We start from the raw sequence: 24,207 nt of genomic DNA, 5'->3' as shown, positions 1-24,207 counted from the left end.
ACTCGCTTATGGAAACTTTTACTCAGTATGACATCAGTTAAAAGGACCAACTTATTTCAATATACCCATAATGAGCACATTTTGCACAGTAATTACTGTAAGCTTGCAACAATATCCCAGAGCAAAAAGCCTTATACTCTTTATACCAAAACCTCCAACTTTTTCTGTCATTAAATTGCACAGGCTTTACAGGCTCATGCCAAAGCAGGAAATAACACGGATGGCGGGATTTGAACCCAATACCTGAAGACCATCACTAAAGCTGGAAACAGGACTGCTGTCTTTTAGCCATGTCAGGATGGGTGCAGGGATGCCTCTGGCTTCACACTCCAGTTGCACCAGATGATTGACCACTGCCGTCACCATGTCACTGCTGTCAGAGATTGATGGTGGGACTGAAAAAAGAAAATAAAGCTGGACAGCTATGTAAGAGTTCAGATCTATCAAAATGAAATTAAATGGGATGCTTACTTTTAGAACTTGCTTCTCTTCCTGCAAGGCACTATTGGAAAGATTTCACTGTTGGAAAGATTTCTAATGCTAGCACTACTGCCATTTGTTTGCTCTGTGCCAAATGCTACTCCTACTTACATAAGCAGTCAGATTACTTCAGTGAAACTACTGTGAGCAAGGTAAGTAGGACTGAGTGTGCAGCCCAGAGAACAGCTGTGACACCCAGCAACCAGAGCATAAAATCTGAAAATATTCCCTCAGACTTTTATAACATTCCATTTAGACCTCATGAAAGGCATTAACAGCGGTGGAGATTAATTAGAGAAGTTTATATGATAAACTGAATAAACCAAACATATACACAGAGTAATAAATCAGTCTTGCAGAACATATACTTACCAGTTCAATATGTACAATATCTGCCTGTCTTATGATAAGAATAATCTTAATGGGACATATAAAAACAATTACTTTAAGTGTAAGGCCTAGTAAATTTTGTAGAGTTATGTTTAAAAGGGAGACAGGAACATACCTGAACATACCTCAGATTTCCAGTACATTTCTTTTGTTATTTCTTCATGAACAAACAAGTGTGGGCATAACATTGGCATACATTTACAGGAGAAAAAAACAGCTTTCAAATCAAAAAGCTTTTTTCTGCGGACATTCAACATTTGCAATTGAAATATTAAAAAAGAGAGATGTTTCATTTATCAGGAAAATCAGAACAATGTAAATTGCTTCTACCACTTAAAACTTGGTCATATACCTGTACTTTCACTATCAATCACAAAAGCTTAATACTTGAAGTCACTCCTAGAAACAAATGAGAACAGTGCATTCTACTCATACATATCCAACATGAGAAAAAAAATGTTTATGTATTCCTTAATAGAAATAAGATGCATTAATAAATTCAACCATCTCTAACAGCATGCAGCTCAGACTACTTGTCCTAAGACAAATTTCATTAATAGAAATCCCAGTAAACATGCAAGTGTGATTTTATAATCTTCTTCTATGTACATGCAGTATCTCCATTTCATTTCAATAGCATCCGCTGTTCTTAAATGTCAGAGAAGGTTCAAGTGATGAGAAAGAAGTGCAAAAATCTTAGTACAGTGAAATCATAGGAATATATTATGCTGGAATTCCTTCAGGCTGAATAGGCCTGCCCAGTTGTTAAGCCTGCAATATCAGGCCTTGTTCTTAATGCAAAAATGAGCCAATGATTTCTACCTCAGCTACTGCATCTGCAACACTCATATTAACAACAGAAGTTGTCGAATACAGGCAGCGGTCAACCAAGATAGATGCTCATTCACAGGGCCAGCTGCCATACAAAAACATAGAGCAGGCTGTCAGTAAATTTAGCACAACTTTCTGTAAGACACTTCAGAGCCTGTTCTTCCTTCAGTAGTCCTTCTTGCTTTCATTATTAACAGGAAAAAAAAAACCCTTTGTCTTATCAAACTCAAACTCTAAATAAACTGGATGATAACCTTGTTTCTGGTAAATCCAAAAAGCACTCCCTTTAAGTTTTGTATCTCACAAGCTAAATTAAGAAGGTTCATGGATAGGTGTTTCAGCTTCCTCTGATGCAATGAGCACTGGCTGCAACTGTATCAACTGTATATATGTCTGTTACGGTAGGGGAAGCACTTTTATTTGTCTAGTGTTTGCCACTAAGTGGGAAGTGTTAGCTCCCTAGAAAACTCTGTAAATTTCTGCTGAAACTCCACTACTTATAAGAAGATAAACATATGCTTAGGAGTTATTTCATAATTTAAACAGAATTACAACCTTGGCTCTAAATATTTCCTGTAAATTCATCACTGGGTGAGGTTAATTGCCCTTGAGCCCTCATTCTCTCCCATGGTAGTCATTAAACTAACAGAAATGTATGGCCCAACTCCGTATCTGTTAATTAACATTAATAGGAACTACTGACTAAGCATGCATATCAGCCAGGGACACTGTGCCACATTTGGGCCACAGTTCTGTGTTGAAAACTCCCTCGGAAAACTTACATGCATATGCATACATCAGATTATCATATATTATCAGATATGAGTTTGGATTAGGATCCAAAATCCACTTGAAATTAGTGGAAGAGTTCCAATTTGGCTTTTGATCAGGTGTCTTACTTCTGCAAGCACCTACACTTCAACTTCACCTCTTTAAACACAGTACATTTTTCTTTAAGATTCTTGCGTTATGAAAGAACATTTGACTTGTGTCCTTTCTTTATCTATTGTAGACTTTGAAGTCATCTACAGTGAAACACAGCTATTTCAAGTCTTTCTGAACCATTTAAATGATAATATAAATATCTTTTCCACAAATCTAGTGTCTCTGCTCATTCTCCCTAAAAATCAAGTTCCCTTATGACATCTTCCTAACATTAAAAACATGTATCCTAGTATCACTAAGGAAAAAAAACAGCAAACAACAACAAAGAATGAATGTGCTCCCTTGAGCCCTGCCATATCTCTTCCAGGATGATGGTGTGATGAATGACGGTAAGACTTCTAAGCAGATTTAAAAGAGCAAATGTGGTGCAGGTAGCAGTTTCTCCTAAGTTTTTAATACTTACCATGAACCTGAAGACTGTAGGACAACTCAGCTGTGCCTGCAGTGTTGACAGCCACACATCTGTAAACACCAGTGTCAGAGATCTGAGCACCCTCAATCTCCAGAACCTGACCCTTGTTCAGAAAAGTGACACTTGTAGCACTGGTGAGCGGACGACTGTCTTTGTACCAGGTGATAGCTGTAAAATTAAATGGAAAAATTGCCAGAAGTATTTATCCTGACAAACAGGTCCAAATATACTTCAGATTTTCCCTGTGAATTGCGAGAAACATAAAACCAACATTTAAAATAAAATATATATTCATTAGAATTAATAACAGTAAAAAGTAGCCAGGAAATGAGAAACATAGTAATATTTGTGCAAAATAATGACTATGCCTATAGGATTAAATAGCAAATTTGAAGCTATTGTACCTGCACACCAGATGCTTATGAAATAATGTTCTGAAGTTAGGAAAATGTAACATAAAGCATCTATTTTGATGATGTCTAGTCATCTAATACCAAGGTTGAAAAATCCTCAAATACACAATATATATCATTTTTCACCTTTTACCCTGAAGTATTGCTACGCTAAACTGAAGCATCTGAGAAGTTTAAACACAAAATGCAAGCAGAGTTCATCTCAAAGGCTGAAAAATGGGAAATGAGAACTGGAAAACTGATATCATTCTAAAACAAAATTAACAAAAAAAAAAAAATCAACAAAAAATGAGGACATTTTTGCATCTCAGCCAAAAGATGGTACCCTTCTTCAAGAGAGCACTGGTGCAAATTAACACTTTACTGGTATCCCTTCACTCTTTAGCTAGATGAGAACAAACAGATGCAAGCAGCCTGCTTTTCAAAGCTTAGAATATCATGAGAACCCAGAAAATCATTAGTATAATCTCCAATCATTCGGGAAAGCCACAGAAACCATGGTACACACACAGAAAAGATTTGTATTTACATATGCGAGAGGCCTGAAGCAAACAGAGAGAATCCTATGGTTTTCAAGAGACTTTAGGCAAGGTCCTAGATATGTTCCCATTTGATGAGCACACTCAACACTTAAGGTATTGTTGAAGTCTGCCCTGCCCCATAAAATATTGACCTGATGGGGAAAAGGAGTAGATGTGTTTAAAGCTGGCTTACAGCTGATTTCATAGAACTCTAACAGTATCGTTGCCTACAGACAAGACATTGCTGTATGCATAGGGGTGCACATTATCCATGTGTTTTTCATTTGTTTAATTAGAAGAAATCACTGAATTTCCAATTCTTATTCCACATCACTCAATATACTGACATTCTCTATCATAAATAATGTTTAATAGTTTATAGCTAGTTTAAATACCACAAAATTAACTTCATGCTAATAAATATCCATTTTTTTCAGAAGATGTAGAAAAGTCACAACCTGTTATCAGACATTCTTCACATCATGAGAGATGCATGTGCATACCTGGCAGAGGGTTCCCCAATGCTCTGCATTCAAGATGGACTGGATTATTCACAACCACAGTTTCATTTAGCATTTTCCCTGCATCCTCCAGGCTGGGTGGTTCTTTAAAAAGGCAAAAGCATCAGGTTTTCATTATTTCAGCTGCTTGGTTGGCAAAAATTCCAATCACAAAGCATTCTGCTCTCTGAGAAACTTAGGGCAATGAATTGCCAAAGCTTCCACTAACTATTGGATAACGGAGAAATTTCTCTAGGAACTTTATCTGTGGAGTCAGACTACACTGACAAAATCCCAGGAAAGGCAGATTTTGCCCTATTTTTCTGCACTGCTTTCTGCAATGGGACAAAGAATGAAAACTCAAAGATGGATGTGCGGAGGTTAAAAAAAAAAAAAAAAAACACCAACAAGCTCAAAAGAGAAAAGAATACAGATATAAAAAAAGCTGCCTTAAAATCACTATTTTCAGCTTCTAACTAGAGGTAGAAACATCATTACCTTGCACATGAAGCTGAATATGCTGTTGGGCTTCTCCTGCAGCATTTGTTGCCACACAAGTGTATCTGCCAGCATCTTCAAGCATGGCCTCAACAACTTGCAGAACACGGCCTGAAGACTCCAGCTGTGCCAAAACAGGGAGTGGGGAACCACTTTAGACAGTAATTCCAGATAGAGTCTCTAAGCATAAAGGCACACTAGAAATGTACAATGAATACAGCCGATCTCATCTTTTCTCTCATCCAGGGCCAAAAGTCATGCAACAGGTGTCATGGTAGTTCAAAGACCTCAGTATTGCCAGGACATCTGGACTGTTAGCTGTACAGCTGTGAAGAGACCTAGATGGCAGAGGGACAGACAAGATGGTGAAGGGGGGACTGCAAGCTCTAGCAAGATGTCAAAAACTGCTCCATCTTGAATCAAAGTCACCCCAGATGCTTGATCCCCTAGGGCATGCAAGCACTGGGAAGGGCTGTTCACTGAAAGTCAGAATCTCACAACGGAAGGGAATGTACAGGCAGGTGCTGCAATGGCAGTGCTTATAGAAAAACTCAACTAATCCTGCCTCACAGTGACAAGTGGGCAACACTACCTCCCAGCTGACAAATGGCCATACCTTGAATGGTACAACACAAATGAAGGGAGCCAGATGCTGAATCTACAGTCATGGACTCATACCTCCTGTTGTATGGAGGTATCTAATGAGATTCAGTCTGCTGAACACTATTACTCAATCTGATGTACTGTCTATTCAGGTAAAAAGCCCATTGCTTTCCAGGATGAATCTTTAACATCTTTGTATCACAGCATGAGGGAAGCAAAAGGAAAAAAAAAAAAAAAAAAAAAAAAAAAGCATTAACACATTTAACTTATAGTAACTATCTTTCACACTTTGGATTCCACAGAAGAGTATTGCTTACTCTAGTATTTCCCCTGGCTGTGTTTACTGGTTGACCATCTTTCAGCCAAGTTATGGAAGGGCTAGGAATGCCATTGGCTATGCACTGCAGTGTCACACGTTTGTGTAGCACAACAGCTCTCTCAGAAGCACCAGCTGATTTAATAGTTGGAGGAACTGCAAGAAACAAAAATGAAATATCATTTGAACGTATATATTTACATATATAGGGGGACTATGACATCAGTAAGAATAGCTCTACTTCTATTTCATCTACTCTTCTCTTATTTTTCAATCCACTAGCGCTAAAAGTATTTACTTAAAATTTCAGTATGTTATTGCCAGCAATCCACAATAAAGCCAGTCTGTCCCCTTTTTTCCCCTTGAGTAACCTACCATGCACAGTAACAATAAATTCCCTTTCATGTTCTCCTGCCATATTCGCAGCCACACATTTATAATGGCCAGTGTCTGATACTTGAGCTCGAGAGATGAGAAATTTTTGTCCATTTAACAAGATCATACGTCCAGTTCCCTCTTCAATTGGCTGGCCACCTTTTAACCACCTACCAAAAAGAAAGCATAATCTCAGATCTCTATTGGAGTAAGATCAACAACAGTCCTAATACACACACATTTATATTACACAGAACATGTCAGAAACTCTGTTTTCTCTATGGAGATCTGGAGATGTCAGGTAGTATTTTGCTTCTGAATGCCTATGGACTATAGTGGTTCACCAGGAGAAGGGAACGTACATGAATAGGCACAAAAGAAGTCATCAGAAAGCTAGGAAGCAGTATAAATAGCAGACGTCATCAAAAGAGGCAGACAGAAGTCTCCAAAACAAATGCAGTAATTGCTGGCAGATGACAAATACAGAGCTGCATTAGCAAGTGAAGAAGGATTTGGTCAGCGCTTGTTATCTATCCAAATTCCCAGGACATATCTTTTGGCACAATCTACTGAACTACTTCAAAACAAACTGGAGTGTAATCATAACACTGCGCCATGTGAGTACCTGCCACTTCACTGGAGACAAGAGTCTGTTCTCCAGACAATAACTATCACTAAATAACACGGACTGTGTATAAAGACTACCTTCAAGATCATCTAATCAAATGGCAGATTTTTTGTTTTATTGCCATACCAATCCCCTTACGTTATTGTTGGTGAAGGTGTCCCTGTTGCTAAACAATCCAACTCCAACGGGCTATGGAGAACCACAGTGTAGTCCAAGATCTCGTCCCCACCTTCCACAAACGGTGGAACTGCAGGAGAGATGAAGCCATCAGCAAAAATATTTAAGCATCAGTAATGTAACAAAAGTCTATTAGAAGTAGTAGTGTTAAAAAAAATTTTTTGATAGCCCTCTCACTATGGGACACAGATTTGAAGTTCATTAGGAATCACTGTTCCTTTTTGAAACAAAACAGGTAGACAATGAAATCTTCTGAGTTCAAATCATTCTTATCTCTCTCTTTTTTAAATTATTCTTTTTTTTCTTCCCCATATTCAGTCTGAGATCCCTTGTGAAAGAGTGTGTTGGGGTGGGGAGCCTTTCAAGACCCTCTGTAGCAAACAGAGAAAGCAAAGGCCCCTCTCCACACTCTGCAGGAATGAGTGAGCAGGGGAGGGAGCACTGCCATACATCTTCTCCTGGCTCCTTCACCGGCCAGAAAGATCAGTAAGACAGACATGAGAATGGGTGCTCTACATGTACATTCAACAGCATGGCAGCATTCCTCCAGAAGGTGCTGCAAAGCCTAAAAGTGTTTTGAGAGGAAAAAAAAAAAAAAAAAAATCAAGCCTTTCTGAAGGCTTCATCTACCTAGAGAGTCAGAGGGGACTGCTGCAATTCAGATCATGGTAATGGGTTGAAGCTATTTTGTAATTCTGGAAAGAAAAATGCAGTGCCCAGCTTTAACAAATAAGCAGCTTGGCTAACTGATCTTTTATATAATTCTACCAACAAAGACAAAAGCATTTGCTTTATTGCAAATCTGATATAGCAGTAGTTGTTTTTCTCACATACCTAGGATTTCAACTCCATACTTGATTTCTTGTTCTCCAGCTATGCTTGTGGCCACACACAAATACTGGCCCTGATCAGCCTCAACAGCGCTGAGGATCTCCAGCTTCTTCCCACCAGACACAACGCGGAGGTTGTCACTTGCTTTCACAGGCACACCATCCTTTAACCAGGTAAGGAGAGGAGAAGGATTGCCAGCAGCTTTACATTCTAAAGTCACTGAATTGCCAGCAACCACCTGCCTGCTCTGTGCTGTTTCAGCATCGCCCTCTATTACTGGAGGAACTGTAGAAAGGAAAAAATGTATTGCAAGTGATTAAATCTGCAGCCAGAAAATGTATTAAGAGCAAATGGGCTAGTTCCTCTCCACCCACTTTGGTGGTACACGCCATTATGTCACACACATACATGTGAGAATTTGCTGCCGGGGCAAACCAAGTCCTATGGTTCAATAAAGACCATTTGTACAAAAGAGGATATGCAAGGTTTCAAGATGGAAAAACCAAATTTGAAAGTCTCAAAAAAGTACATTTGGGATCCTGACCACAGAGGTTATTTCACCTAAACACTGTTCAGCATGCACATATGAGAAAGAGAAAGGATACCTGGAGAAGAAATATCTCACACTTCACTAAAACAAGGTGTCAATGCCTCTGAAGTTGAGAGCTTTTTAGGAGTTACCTAATGCATAAGGTATAAAGCTGCTTCTACACAGTCATGCTGACACAGGCCAGCCTTTAAATGCAATCACTGACTGCTGTTCAACCTTGACTTGTGGTAGCAGTGGTAATGAGAAGACAGTTGGACTAGATGATCTTATAGGTTGTTTCCAACCTTGTGATTCTATGATTGACAGGTTTGCAAAGGTTGCTCACACTAGAAGGGCAGAAGGCTTTCAATATACACATCCTGTACCATGGCAAATAATCAAGTTTGATAAGCTTTCACTTACCATAGACATCGACCTCATATATTTTTTCAGCTGCTCCAGCAGCATTGGTCACGTGGCAAGTGTACTTTGCAGAATCTGACACTTGGGCATGAGGTATTTGCAGGAACTGCCCTTTGTCCACATATAGAGCTTGGGGGCTGGAAATAATGGGGCGTCCTTCTTTGTACCAGGTAATGGTAGGAACAGGGATTCCCTTGGTTTCACAATCCAAATTTATAAGATTGTTAAGAAGTGCTGATATCTCTGTGGTAATATTGCCTCCTTTAATACTAGGAGGAACTATTTCAAAAGACAAAACAACAGCATAAAAGCCTTAGTATACAAGTCTGTGCAGTTCTAAATTATTTTAAAATACTCTAAAATTAAAAATTTTAGATAAATTAGACTTCCAATCTTTCCTGATGCTTTTGAGATGCTTTTTTTCCATGTCTGTAGAATTCTCTATGGCACACTGAGCTGGAAGGATGAAGAGAGCACAACACAAACACTAATGGAATCTAATGTCAAAGAACACCTTATACTTAATCAACAAGCACCGCACCAGGGGACACTGGAAAGCACTGCTGCTTCACTAGAAGTACCTGAGAACAATTAATGTTTGAGGTCCAATATATGCCGTTAAGTCAGCTGGACCTCCATGCCTCCCACAATGCATTTGGGCACAATGCCGACCATTCCCTCTCTCTGAAGAGTAAAGGGCAAACTCTGGATGTCTTGGGAGCTGCATCCTCCCAGTGAGGAACAACAATCTGCTATTTAAAATACCAAAGACATCCAAGAACCTCTGTGACTGGAGTGGGAAATGCTTGGTACTCAGAATTTCTAAAGATTAAGTCACTTTGACTCTAAATATGAGCTTAAAAGCTCAGCTTTATGCTTGAAGTTTTTGGCCCACAGACATTTCCCTCATTCACTAAGCAGCATACTCAAATTTTTTCTAGCTGACTTCCACAGCGATCATTCAAAATGCCATCACAGAGATGTAAAGAAATGTGTCAGTGAACCTATGTGTCAGACCTACACCTATGAGACGGATCTTGCTGGTTATCAAACCATGATGAAATACTTTCCTTACTAAATATTCTGTGCGCAAACATGCAAATCTATAACATATGCTGAAACATATTCAGTTCAAAGGCAAATGCATTTCTCCATCAACAAATGCTTTCATCCACAGAGATAGAAGTAGAACTAGAGAGCTAAAGCAAGGTACGAACTAGTGGGAAGCAGCATCTAGGTTCCTCACTTACTTCTGTTTGTCTGACCAAGATTAATTCACCTCTCTTCTCTGAAGAATCTGAAGTAAGGTCTACTCATCTAGGGGGATCTGCGTGGTTTTTTTATTCCCCTCATCTTATGACATCAATGACCCTGATAACCAGAGAGTTCTCACACCATTTTCTTTGTTCCCAGGAGACTTCACTGTGACTGGTATACAGGCACATTGCTGTGCATGTCATTGCTCCATGCTTCAAAAATGTCCCAAATGAGGAAAATAATGTATCACAAGTTCACTGTTGTCAGAACAGAAGACACAAGCCCTTCAGAACTGAAGCCATAGCAAATGAGGACTCATTAGCTTTAGTGCTCATGGATGCAAAATTCACACTCTGAGCCCAGCAGTTTTATCCTATACATAGATTTTGGCAAGTTTCCCCCATCATTTCTGCTAGTACCGTACGCCTACAGTTTTCAGGTCTGGTTGGGCTGTCACATGTTCTTTTTCTTCCAAATGAAAAACACCTTCTCTTGTCTCTTTTAAAGTCTTATTTCAAAAGCACATTCCTGTTTCCATGAATCTTTCTCTTCCTTTTTTTCCCAAATCCTCCTGTTTATCTCCTATAATACTAATCACAGGAATTAATTACATGGATCTTTTTCCCAGGTATTCTGCTCAGACTGAACTGCTTGTAAACACACAGAAAGTATACTCTATACTACATAAAATAAGAATGTTAACATAGTTATCCCATGCTAGCACTTCTTCTCTCCTAAATGATCACAGACTACACCAACTTGAGAGAGATGACATACCACTCTAACAGAAGATCTTCTGGAATGCTACTTGTACCTGATTCTTTTTACACTCAACTTTGTATTTTTGCATTCAATTTAATTTATTCCTAAGTAATTTATGTTGCCTGAGCATCTCCATTTAAAAATCCTGTGTGCAAAACTGAAGGATTTTCTTGGATCAAGCACTTTATAAACTTACCGTGAATGATCAGCTTGACCTCCTTAATTTGTTTGCCAGCAGTGTTAGTGGCACTGCACTGGTAATGACCTTTGTCAACCCTTCGAGCAGACTTTATATGCAGAACTTGACCTTTTTCCAGAAGCTCAAAATTGGGATCACCCAAGAACAGGGGCCTGAAATAGAGATTATTCCACCACACAGAACTCTGACCCCATCCTTTTGGCATTAATTTAAACTGACAATTACAACAAGGGTTCATTTAATGGCAGTAATTGCATTAAAGGGTATCATTTAAACCAGAGAAACAGCATCCATCCAAAGAACCACAGTAAGGCAACAAACTATTATAACTATATTGATTCCTGGTTTTCAGAAGAAACCAAACACAAAGGTACTTTATCCAGGTCATCTAGAATGCCAGCAGCAGGGCCTGAGTCCTACTCCTGATCTCAGTTCCCTTTTCTTATTACTAGGTCATGATAATCCTTTGCTGATAACAAAAAATCTGTATATACGAGATGAAAGTATAAACATATTAACTTCTTGTCGTACTGGAACATCTGTGAGTTCAGTATAGACACTAGCTAAACCATTAAATACCAGTGCTGTTTAAAACTATTTACAGCTAATACTTAAGCTGCCAAGAATTATATTTTTTGCATGCTTTCCAGGAAGATAAGACGAAGAATTGCAACGTGCAAGCTATAACTGTCCTTAAACCTTTAGGGTGTGTGTATACATATATATACATATTACATATATATATATGTATATATGTATGTATGTATGCAGAACTATACAATGCAATGCAGCAGCTAGAAAAGAGGGTTAATACTAATTTAAAAATCATGTCAACAAAACAGCCATATTACAACAAAACCTGTATTTCAAGATAAAGCCCAAAGAAAGGGTTGCATCATATATTGCCTAGCTTCAAATATTGTAAATATGTCCTGCAAACGCCAATGTCAGAAATGGGATAGTTTACAAAAAGAAGCAGGATGCTGAGTTTTGATTAAAGGACTTGCCATGTCACGCTACCACAAATTTTATCCAATGACAATAATTTGACATTATATAGTTAAAAGCAGAGCTTGTTGCTACTGTGCACCCTTTTCCTCTACATTCTAAGGGAGGAATAGCCTAGACATATGTGGAAAAAATGACAGTATACTTACTTGCTGTCTCTGAACCAGTGAATGTCAGGAAAAGGAAAGCCTTTGGCTCTGCATTCCAGACTCATTTCCTGGTTGAGGATGACTGCAATTTCACTGGTGGTATCAGCACCTATTATACTTGGAGGAACTTTAAAAAGACAAATGTTACAGGAAGAGCTGGTATTTAAACAGGGAAGCTAAACTTGGAGACTGGAAGAAATGCTGCAGTGGATACTACTGTTCCCTTGAAACAACTCAAGTTTTCACTGCAAGAGTACTCCTGCTCATTCACAACATCACTTCTATCATGACAAGCACTCCCACTCCCACACTGATGTTGCTGAACTGCACAACAATAAACTCCTTTATATCTTAGAGCAGTGTACCCCGAAAATACAAAATAAAGTACCAAAGAGCAAAGTCCACAACGAAAAACTGCATTTTGTCTGTGTCACTATGAGAATGGCAAATTTTAAGTATTCATAATCCATCATGAAGTGTGCTTCAGCAGCCAATATTTAATGGGAAATGAGAGGAAGAACCCATTTATAGTAAGTTGAAACTTTCCTTAAATATCAACTATTTTTCAGATTGCTGTTTAACAAACAAGTAAACAAACAAAAATAGAACTAACCCAGTATATCTAGGTTAAAGAGCTTCTCAGAACTTCCTGCTACATTTATGGCTTTGCATGAGTATTGCCCGGCATCATCAACAGTAGCTTTAAGGAGCTTCAGTATCTTTCCATTTTGCAAAATCTGGAGAGTATTGCTTTCCACAACCTTAAAAGAACCCAAGACATGAGCCTTATGTAATCCAAATTACATTAGCCAGATATTACAAATGGATTTTTATAAGAAAGTGGTAATTTCTGTTTAAAAATAATACATTTCTCTTTTCAATTACAGCATGTCTCAACTTCTGCAGTCTATCCAATATGACTCCTAGCACAACATACAGTAGAGGGTGAGAAAACCAAAGAAACTCTTTGTTCATTAATAGCAGTTAGATATAAAGGTGCAAAAGGAGATCTCTCCTCACATAAACTATCACTTATCAGCTACAAGTAGAAGCATAGGACCCAAGGATAACCCTTAGGAATTCAAATCAGTTCCAAGAATTCTCATTTCTCCATCTACGAAATGAAGAAAATACCATTACCCTCTGCAACTATTCTGGCATCCACAGTACTGTGAGATTTCTAAGGCTAATTCCTAGGGAGATCTCGAAAAAGTTTGCTTTTGATTTATTGAATGGACAAATTAATGGATTAGTCATACTTCTCTGGATTTCTCTGTGGGTGTTCTTGGTACAGTTTAAATATATGCAAGGTATATACATGTATTTACTTTTAATGAAATCTCATATCAAGCGCTCAAAAGAAAAATCAACACAAAATATTCTGGAACTGAAAAAGGCTACAGTTAGAGCAATTAAATTAATTGTGCTTACCTGTATATCTTCTTTATACCAGGAGATGATTGGGAATGGATTTCCAAATACTTCACAGAAGAGACTTGCAGGATGATTAACAACTACAGATGTATTTGTCACCTTTTCTTGATCTCTAATTTCAGGAGGAACTACAAGAAAGTTCAAAGTCACATGTATTAAGTCTTCTCACTCAGTGATCTCCCCCTTCATCCTTTCTCCAAGTCAAGGACCTCTATCATCTATATTTTTCAGGCATTTTTCATTTCATTTATCCTGGATGTTTCCATTTCTCCTTTGAATCTGGACCAATCTCGCAATGTTCTTTCTTCTCTTGTCAAAGAACAAGACTCTTCTCTTGCTCTATAGCAGAATTTCAAGGAATCCACTGAAACAGAATCTCCATCACCATTTAAGAGACTAATCTCTAAAATGCCATGCTATTTGCTTAGCATATAAAGGAAATAAATTCCAGAGAATAATCCTTCCTCTTCACTGCTCTTATCATCCCCAAGAATACCTGCCTGTCACTTGTAAACCCATCAGAGTAAAGAGAAAGGTCCAACGTGATGGATTAGAAAAACTCAAATCCCACCAATGAGCCTTGCTGGCACATGATGGAGTTCCTGCATTTCTAAGGGTAAACACATAATCCTATTTGGGCATCAAAACTGTAAGAAGTGAAGAGGATTAAAAGTACTCTCTAAGAAGTGAAATGTACATATCAAAACATATCTCACAGTGCCATCTGTAGATGCAATTTTGCAATTAGGATTAGGGAAGAATGTCTTCTATTCTATGCTCATTCTGACAAACAACTTTTCTCATACTCACCATTTGAAATGCAAATCTATCACCAAAACTTTAACATCTACACTACAAGTCTTCACCTGTTACCTGTGGTAAAGTTATCAACAGTAACTAGAACTCTCTACTAATGAGACAAACCTAGCTCTTTGAGTTAAACAAAGACTGTTTATTTATAAAATTACGGTGAACAGAAATAATAAAAAATATAAAACAGAATCATAGAAACCCAGTTTAGTTTTCATGATTCAACTGCCCATAGGAAGATTTGGGACAACAAATGAACAATGAAACAGAATAATCTCTTTCAAAATATGTCTCCAGTAGTTGTGCTTATTATTTACCATGAACTTTCAGGTTATACTTTCTTTCTGTACTTCCAGCTTCATTGGTTGCCACACAGATATATTCTCCATTATTAGATGGTGTAACAGAAGCTATGATCAGCAGCATGTCATCCTCCAGAACGGAAATTCCTGGTTCTCTGCCTGTCAATTCTCTTCCATTATGTAGCCATTTGATGACAGGCTTTGGAATACCTAACAAGAATAATGCAAAACTTCAAGAATCAGTTCACATAGCCCAGAATAAGAAGGATTTGAATAATTACCATTGCTTGCTGACAAGAACAATCCAGAGGGAGTCACATGCCTTCAAATTTACAGTTACAAGTAAGATTATCACAAAAATCTCTTAATATCCTTGTCAGCTAGTAATGACTTTTCAAAGTACTTCATCAATTTGTTTAAACTGAGATTTAGTTTGAATTTTCCATATAAAGTGCACATGGAAAACACTGTGCATATTTTACATTTTTACAATAACAAGAAGTACAATTATCAATGGTCAACAGAAAAATATACTTTTGCCACTGAAAGAGGTAGTACTGATACGTACCTTTTACTGGACATGGGAATGCAACACGTTGATTTGCCATTCTTTCTTGAAACGGATTATTGTATGGAGGATCAAGATCACCTATAGTAGGAGGCTCTGAAAGAAAATTAGCTTAAATTTTTCTTTACCCTTGCTTCCAAATGTAAGAATGCAGTCTGGCAATTCATAATTTTTAAATCTCTCTTATTCACACCATCACTATTCACACCCCCTACAATGATGAATTGTACAAAACAGGCTTGACTTCAAGAGGAATAGTTAGGAAGAAAGCAATACAAATAAAACATTTGACTGAAATTGGGGAAAAAAAACAACAACACTATATTTGTTCTGAAGGCAGAGACAATGTTATTGCAAATTCTGAAAAAAATGAGATAAACTTTAAAAAAAATAATAATATTTTTTTTCTTATACCATATCTTAGTACTCCTTCCATTCTTTGTTCTTGCATCTCATTTTAAACTTGCGTGTGGACTGAGACCATACAAAGAATATGGCAGTTCTTTGTTGTTCACAATGAGCAGCTCTCAGCATCTCTAATCCAAAGGCATCAGAACACTGCCTTTAGATTATTATGAAAAAGAAATACTTTCTACTTAAGTCTGTCATGCTGCATTGCCAAATGTCAGCTGATCATGTGAGGAGTTATACTATATGTTTAAATTGGCACAGGAATCACTGCTGCCCCTTCACCATTTTAGTAATATACTGACTGATGAAGCTTAGGCAAAATTCCAATTCCATTTGAAGCTGTGCCACCGGGTTCTAATGTTCAGAAACAGTCTATGAAAATGTGAGAGGTGAACAAACACACAGAGAATATTTGAAAAGGAGGTTTCCCACAATGGGATCTGGTTTTAATTACGTACTGTTAAAGCAAGTGAAAAATATCTTAAAAGATTTAAAAGAAAAAAAAAAAAATCAAGCTTCTTATTTCTGCTAACTCTCCACAGAATGTTTGCATACTCCTATTTTTTCTTAATTAACATCAGACATTTAAAACAGACTTGGAATTTACATGCTGCAACTCTCAACAGCAAGGGGCATCACCCTCCAAAATATAAACCTGACTGCATTATCATAAAATTATTCTTAGAGCAGGAGGCAAGCAGTCCTAGCAGGAATACCTTGAACTTGAATTGTTATCTCGGAGGTGTCAGTGCCTGCCGCGTTAGTGGCGATGCACCTGTAGATCCCAGCATTGGAAAGCTGGATGTTGCTGATGCTCAGAGCCCCATCCAGACTGTGAGTGGGCTGCCTGCTGTCTATTGGCACAGCACTACTGCCCCTGAACCAGGTGATTGCTGGCGGAGGGTTCCCCTGGGCACTGCAGGGTATGTCAACTCTGTGGCCAGCCTGGACTTTCACAATTTGATGACCACGCTGTATCTTAGGAGGAACTAAGCAAGAAGAGAAATTAAGTCAATAGTAATGTGAAGACAGTGAGGTACAAGATCATTTTTGAAGGCAGTTCTTTTTGTTATTTTAGAAAATATCCGTCCTTACTCAATGAAACAGAATTCTCTCACATGCAGTACTGCATGTACTTTACATATAAGATGTATAATAGCCTACCACTAAACTTGTCTGGAGAAGCTACATTTCAAATTCTATTGCACTACTTCCATATGAGTATCAATATTACACCATGCATATTTCACAAGTTAAGCATACTGGTTTTTCATAACAAAAAGAATCAAAAGCTTTTATGAAAAAGTTAATTACCTTTCCCCTTTGACATTTTAATTTCCTTCCCCTAATTCCTAATCTTTGTATGCTTCCAAATATGAGTTCTGACAAAAAGATAAAATATTACTGGAAAAGATCTTGCTGATCCCAAAAAATAATTCAAATCTGACTTAACTCTTCTGCCACAGTGTTTTTCTTTCTAAGGATCACTGACAATAAAGTCTAACAACGAATATCTGAAGCAATAACAAGTGCCATTTCTTCTGCTAATGTACAATCACAGATAGACAAAGGTGCACTCTCTCTCTCTCAGACCTCTCTACAGAAAACTACACAGTCATCTGCTATAGTCATTATAACTGCATTCATGAAGTTGAAGTGTTCAGAGCTGCCAGGGATAGGAGTTCCATACTGGCATGTTTGTGGCATGTGAGGCATTTCCACACTCTGCATGAGCCACAGCAGAACTGCATACACATCACACTTACACTGGCCAGCACCATCTGGGCTGTGCCAGGATGCAGCTCCTGCTCTCACTCTCCTCCATGCATTGGCACCAGCTGTGCTTCTATCTGATACAGATGAGGAGAAACAAAAGGGAGAGCACGGAGCTAATGATACATGACATTGCTTAAATTGTTAAGAGACTGTGATTGGAGCCCCAACACAGTAAGAGTAGGAGAGAGGCAAGGGGGCAAGAATTTGATGATTTATGGTAAGAAGGAGGGGGGACATCTCTCAGCAAGAGGCTAGTTACCTTCACTAAGGGGGAGGAAGGTGGACACAAGGACAGGGTGCTAGTTTGAATAGAGAAGACAGCTCAGGCTGAGAGAACAGAGATGTTCAGCCTGGAAAAGAGAAGGCTTCAGGAAGACCTGATAATGGCCTGTGATACCTAGAGGGGGCTATGGGAAAGCTGGATTCTTATCAGGGATTGTAGTGACAGGGAATCATTAAGACTGATGGGAACTCAGCATCTGCAAGCCTCAGAAAACTTTGCTATTTTCAGCCACTGTTTTCAAACCTAATACTGAGAAGTCTGCTGCACACTGAACATCCAAGAGTATTGAACAAGAGTTTTCAACTCTTAAAACTCCTCTTACTGACCTAAAAGCCAAATATGCTATACAGCTGTAATTCTTCCATGAATCTAAGTGACATGAAAGGAAGGTGTACATATATGTGTACAAATATATATATTTAGGTAATGTGTACATCTATACAGTATTTCTTTTCCACATAATCAATAAAAACAATTTGCATATGAAGATAATATGAGCAGAAAGAATACGGGTCAGTAGCATTTAATGTATGAAAGAGAAAATATGATTATACATTAAAATTATATTTAATGTATATAAAAAGGATTTAGCATCTTTAGGATGCCAAATTCAATGCTGAAACAGGCTGATGATTTTCCTTTAAGTTACAACTTACCATGTACGCGTAACTTCACTGACTGAGTCACATTCCCAGCAATATTGGTGGCTACACAGAAATACATTCCACTGTCTGAAACTTGTGTCTCACTGATCTTCATTGACCCTGAGGGTAGGAAAGTATGTCTGCAAAATTAAGAACCAGATACGCTGTATAAACATGTACAGAAGAGCGAACGATCTCTACTTACACACTACTGATCACTATCTACTAAATTACCAGCATTCTACATGGCACACTGAGCTGTGCCATATTACTAAACTATGACTTACTCATTTTTTCCAACTCTTTACTGAGCCACATGGAGAATATAGAGCAAGTACCTAAAATATAAGATCCAAATTGTAATGTTTGATTCTACCTATTGAAACCTGCCTGATTTCTAGAAATGGAAAAAACTTCTGGTAAAGATTCCTATCATGATAGAGCCTCCTATCACAGATTTATGCTCATCCCAGGTCAGCAGAATCAGAAAGTTTGCATTAAACAGCTTGTGATTCTACTTCAACATGGCCAAAATACTTCATGATGGTTGAGGATGAAGGGGAGGAGGGATCTGAAGAGTACTGTGATTCAAAACCACTGGTTCTCGAGCTTAGAGAATTTGTCATTATTTCTGACTACATAATTAATGATGTAACACTGATTTTCATTATAGTGGTGGTTTAAGGCTCGCAAGATACAGGTGTACAAGGATTCAGTCTTGGCCAATTAAGCCGAACTCTTCTTCTGTAGCAGTTAAAAAGGAAAAAGAAAATAGGAGGAAAGGAAAAACAACAGCTAGAAGTTGACAAGAAGCAAACAGAACTCAAAGTTATATACAGAGTTAAGGAAAAGTTGGTGGGAATTGGTGGTATCACTCATTATTTTTTCTCTGGCACTGGTGAATCTGCAGAATACAACAGGCTGAAGGGACTAGTGGAAGAAAGTGAAGTGCATTTCCTTCCGGCCACTGATATTCATCTGATTACTCCTCTGTTGCCCAATGCTTTCTTTCCAATGCTTGTTTTTTTTTTAAATAGCTCCAAAATATATTGTTGCTGGGATAACTCATCTCCCATTACTTTGCCCATTTATTACAAATGCTTTCTGAGAGAAGTTTCTTCATTTCTGCTTTCATTCTTCTTTTGCTTACTGGTCACATTTCTAACATCTCTTTCGGTGGTCTCAAATGATTTTGTTTGGACTCACTCTAACTTTTGATGACATCTGTATACAATTTTAAGGAATGGGCTGAGTTGGATCACTGCTTCTCTGGAGAGCTTGGGTGGCTCCACAGTGAGCAAGTAGCCTAATTTATTTGTCTCTTGATGTACAATGAGGACAAGTAATGGACCAAGAATGCAGATTCATTAATGCATGCAATGTGTTCACAGGACAAAGCAGAAAATTCCACCCTAAGTACTAATTCCAAATTAACTCTGTATACATTAAGCCTGTTCCACACAGATTGCTCAGCCAGCACCTACCAGCTGATAAGTCTGTGGCAGATTCAGTGGGAGAGGTGGATCTGAGGCCAAGATTTGGCCACAAAAGAAACAGGTGCACTTTCAGGTCTGTACAGCTGCTTAACATTTCACTTGAATCACAGAGACACGCTAGACAATGGCTACAGCAACTGCTACAGCATGCACCTGGCAGCATCATCCTTTCCTGGTTTACAAATGTAGCTGCAGTCTCTGCCCCCTTTTGAGGTGGCTGGGAGACTAGGAACCACTAGTACACCGTGTGACAGTGCCCAGCACTGCAACTGAGCACATACAGAAAACTGCCCCTTCTCCTCTCTTTTCTATCACACCGAAACAGTATGAAAGAACTCTAACTTTGCAGCTTGCAGATTTCAGAGCAAATACTGAAGTTCTGCCACTGTATACAAACACACACTGCAGTACAACAATGTGCAGACTTTGCATCCTTCAGAGAAGTATACACATTCAATCTGGAAAGATTTTTAAACCTATGGTCCTCTTGAAGGACAACTTCATATCTTCCAATTGATCATTAGATTAAAAAAAAAAAAAAAAGCCTTTCAAAATCTTAAAATCTTAGGCACAACTTCGTTTTTCTTTTGTTTTCATCAAACAATTGCACTCTGTTGTTACCTTAGAGAGAATGGAGATATGAGCTGTGTCTCTTTAGCCCAGGTAATTATGGGAGGTGGCAAGCTCTTTACTTCACATGAAAGTGTGACATCTTCTCCGCTAATTACTGAGATCTCTAGAGGTCCATGCCCTTGCTGGTCTTCAGGCCTGGATACTCTAGGTTTCACTGTAACATGGAACATGTTAAGAAGCTCAAGTGAATATGTATACTGTACAAATGTAATACCTATAGCTCAGATTAAACATCTGCGTGTGTGTGTGTGTGTGTGTGTGTGTGGCATATAACATTACAGTCCTGTTTTTAAAGACATGCCTGCAATAGACTTGCTGCCATAAATCACTGTAATGCCAACATTCTACACGTGGTTAGCTCAGACATTGATTGATGCCTACTTGCAACACTAGAAATACCAAGAAGACTGCACTGTCTGCCTAAAAAGCAGGACAGCAATTAATATACACAGTTCATGCATACATTGAGGTCTGTATTGTACAGGTAGTTTGCAACCAGTACCTGAACTATACATTATATTATAGCACCAGTAACTGGAAGTCATAAAAGCCTTGCAAAGCACATTAATCATCTTATCATCAAAATGATACTATATTTTACTTCATATATACCATATACAGTCAGCTGGACTTTCCGTGTAGCGTAACCAGCAGCATTTGTTGCAGTACACACATATTCCCCTGTCTCTCCACCCTCTGGCGAAACTACATAGAGACTTCCATCAGAACCTGTGGAAAATTTCCCATTGCTGGGAAAAATTATTTCTCCCTTCTGTGGAAAGAAAGAAAAAAAGAAATTCCATAGTCCTTGGATTTCCAAAAATATAGCAAATTGCAAATATTTAATTCAATAATAGCTAAATTTTGCAGAAAGAAAATCTAATGAAAATATTTAAACTGTTAAAGGAACATTAAAATTATTAGTGAATGCAGCAGCTTAACCCATTGCTGCAGCCCATTTGTATGAAGACTGCTGTATTTTTAACCTAACATTCAGTCAGATTTTTCACAGCTCTGAAGATTGCAAAGTGCAGGAAGCCTGACTAAACCAAGTAATATTTTAATCTACATTACAGTACTGCTTCTACTGTTTTATGGCCTCTACTGTTTATGGCTGAGATCGACAAAATATTTTGAATTAACTAAGAAGTTTGGCCCTGAAATTCTATCCATAGAAATTAACCAACCTAAACAAACTTTTCATACTCATTTAGTCACTGTCTGAGCAGTAAAAATAGAAGCAGCAAGGGATTCTCACGCAGAAAATATGTTATTTTGTTATATATGCATACGAAAAAACATTTTCTAGAACCTAATTATTAAAAAAAAAAGATCATCATTTCAATTTAGTTAATGTTGATATTGGTTTCTGATGTAAAAACAGGCCTTGTATACATTGTATAAAATGTTTCTTAGCAGATCATTCCTTATCCATACTGAAAATTATATGCAGTAATAAAGGAGAAAAACTATTACTGCACCTCATTCCTCCTGTGTTTCATTCCCTACTAAACCAGTAGTTATCTGTTCTACTGCTTCTCTTAAACAAAGTTGTTCATAAGGTCTCACTCAATTACATCAGCACAACTTCTGAGGCAACACTGACTTCACAGCAATGTCATGCAAGCTACAGCATACCTTGAATAACTATTATTACCAGAAATTATGCTAAAAAATCCAACTAGCCATCTCAGCCTGATTTTCAGACGTTCTCAAAAAAGTTGAGGTCCTCCTCAGTGGACCTGTTGTCAAGGACATGACTGAAAAGTGACAGACAGCTAACCCCCAAATGCCGTTATTAGAGACATTTTCCTCTATGAAAAAAAGAAGTCATTTTAAAGCAATCGTAAACAAAAATTAACTTTCAGTCTGTGGCAAGTTGTCTGATCTGAAATTACTAACTCATAACAGGAATACTAAGAATTTCTGAAGTACTGAAAAGCATAAAGTTACAGGGATAAGCAAAGAAGCCTTTCCATAGAAGAGAACTTTGATGTATGGCTAGACCATAGCCAGAAAGCACAGAAACAAAAGCAGACAAGTAAGCAGAGATTTCCAGATTCCTCACAACAGAGGTGTTTGCTTGGACCTCTCGCCTAGTTTTAGGACAACTAAACAATGTCGTCAATTCATCTTCCACCATGAACAGCTCAAAGATGAGACATTACCTTAGACCAAGTAATAGTTGGCTTAGGAACTCCACTTGCTTTACATGGCAGTGTTACTGGAATTCCTTCAACGGTGCTGAATATCTGCTGTCCATGCTGAATAATGGGCAGAACTGAAAATAGATGCAAATATTAAAAACATGTAAAAGACAAATTTCAAACCCCGGTACAACTCATGCAATAAAACTCTCATACTCAACTACTGCTTCATGCAGATTGCAAATGTTTGCAATTTTCAGCCTGTTCTCTCAACTCCCAAATCAGCTTTGACCTGCCACCTTCCCCTCCAGTCTTTTTGACAAAATAAACACCTGTTTATAACGAAGCATGTCAACCAAAGGTTGACCAGGCACATGTAGTTTTAAACTAAATGTAGGCAATTAAGCTGATTTCCGTGATTTCAGGAAGGATTTGTCACACTACCCACTGGAAACATTTTAGGCTAAGTTCCTGAAACACTACTGTACACAGTCCATCTTATACTGCATCTTTCATCAGGACAGGCTCAGGATTTTTGATGCTGAATCAACTTTTAGAAACAGAAACAGATATGCTTTAAACAGTAAAGGTTTGAAAGTGAAGAACCAATTCCTCTCCAAACACATTCAGTTTTTGTAATAAATGCTACAAAGTTGAATTAAGTGCACTGACAGTGTCTGAAGGGATTGGGCTGTCAGATGAACTTGAAAAAAAACTAGTATATCACTACACAAAATCAATAGTATGAGGTGACGAGAAACCCCAGTTCCCCTCCTTCACTGAGCTCGAATTCAAACAACAAGAGAAAGAAGGCCATATTTAAGATATTGTTGTAATAGCAAGAACTGGATTTTCAGAAAAGCATAAAAATATATTCCTTTCTATTCTCAAGTTCTGAAAAATTCCAGAAACTAATGTTCACACCGAAGACCCTTATCAGACACTGAATGTTTCTCTCCATTAACAAACAACAGCTATTGTTAACATAAAATAGTCCTCCAGCATCTTCAGTTCAGCTTAAATTAAATCTCCCATGATTAATTCAATACATGAGAAACTTTCAGGCTGCAAACCACAAAGTAGCTGGGACGCCACACACAGTTAATACAGGTATACACACTGAAATATAGACGGGCTACCACAGGCCTAACTCTTAGTGTAATTCCTGATATGGTTAAGGAAAAGAAAAAAAAAAGTTTTGCCAAGCTCACAATTTATTTTAATTGCAATTCTCCCACGAGTTGCGCTACTTTGTATCACAGAATCACAGAACTGTAGGGGTTGGAAGGGACCTCTAGAGATCATCGAGACCAACCCCCCTGCCAAAGCAGGTTCCCCACACCAGGTCGCACAGGTAGGCGTCCAGGCAAGACTTGAATATCTCCAGAGAAGGAGACTCCACAACCCCCCTGGGCAGCCTGTTCCAGTGCTCCGTCACCTCACCGTGAAGAAGTTC

At 38.2% G+C, this 24,207-nt stretch overlaps 1 protein-coding gene across 11 annotated transcripts in view; it reads right to left on the bottom strand.

Annotated features, from left to right (window-relative positions):
* HMCN1 (hemicentin 1) overlaps positions 1-24,207 on the bottom strand; it is a 182,579-nt gene that overhangs the window by 77,408 nt on the left and 80,964 nt on the right. For 10 of the 11 annotated variants that reach the window (XM_085232385.1, XM_085232392.1, XM_085232391.1 and 7 more), the window contains 20 exons: positions 22,773-22,885; positions 21,217-21,376; positions 20,593-20,758; positions 18,488-18,615; positions 16,489-16,761; positions 15,362-15,457; positions 14,809-15,003; positions 13,679-13,809; positions 12,861-13,008; positions 12,248-12,374; positions 11,088-11,242; positions 8,873-9,151; positions 7,924-8,205; positions 7,051-7,159; positions 6,285-6,454; positions 5,911-6,065; positions 4,991-5,114; positions 4,496-4,597; positions 3,050-3,226; positions 244-395 (listed from right to left, as the gene is read on the bottom strand). In XM_085232385.1, the coding sequence (XP_085088511.1) occupies positions 244-395; positions 3,050-3,226; positions 4,496-4,597; positions 4,991-5,114; positions 5,911-6,065; positions 6,285-6,454; positions 7,051-7,159; positions 7,924-8,205; positions 8,873-9,151; positions 11,088-11,242; positions 12,248-12,374; positions 12,861-13,008; positions 13,679-13,809; positions 14,809-15,003; positions 15,362-15,457; positions 16,489-16,761; positions 18,488-18,615; positions 20,593-20,758; positions 21,217-21,376; positions 22,773-22,885 (3,242 nt within the window). The remainder of the gene's footprint in view (positions 1-243; positions 396-3,049; positions 3,227-4,495; positions 4,598-4,990; positions 5,115-5,910; positions 6,066-6,284; positions 6,455-7,050; positions 7,160-7,923; positions 8,206-8,872; positions 9,152-11,087; positions 11,243-12,247; positions 12,375-12,860; positions 13,009-13,678; positions 13,810-14,808; positions 15,004-15,361; positions 15,458-16,488; positions 16,762-18,487; positions 18,616-20,592; positions 20,759-21,216; positions 21,377-22,772; positions 22,886-24,207) is intronic. The other variant, XM_085232384.1, reaches the window with a different exon arrangement.

The sequence above is a fragment of the Meleagris gallopavo genome, chromosome 10, assembly GCF_905368555.1.
Source record: "Meleagris gallopavo chromosome 10, MGAL_WU_HG_1.1, whole genome shotgun sequence".
NCBI classification, from domain to species: domain Eukaryota; kingdom Metazoa; phylum Chordata; class Aves; order Galliformes; family Phasianidae; genus Meleagris; species Meleagris gallopavo.
Note: the sequence above shows the minus strand (reverse complement) of the source record. Positions and strands in the feature narration are given on the sequence as shown.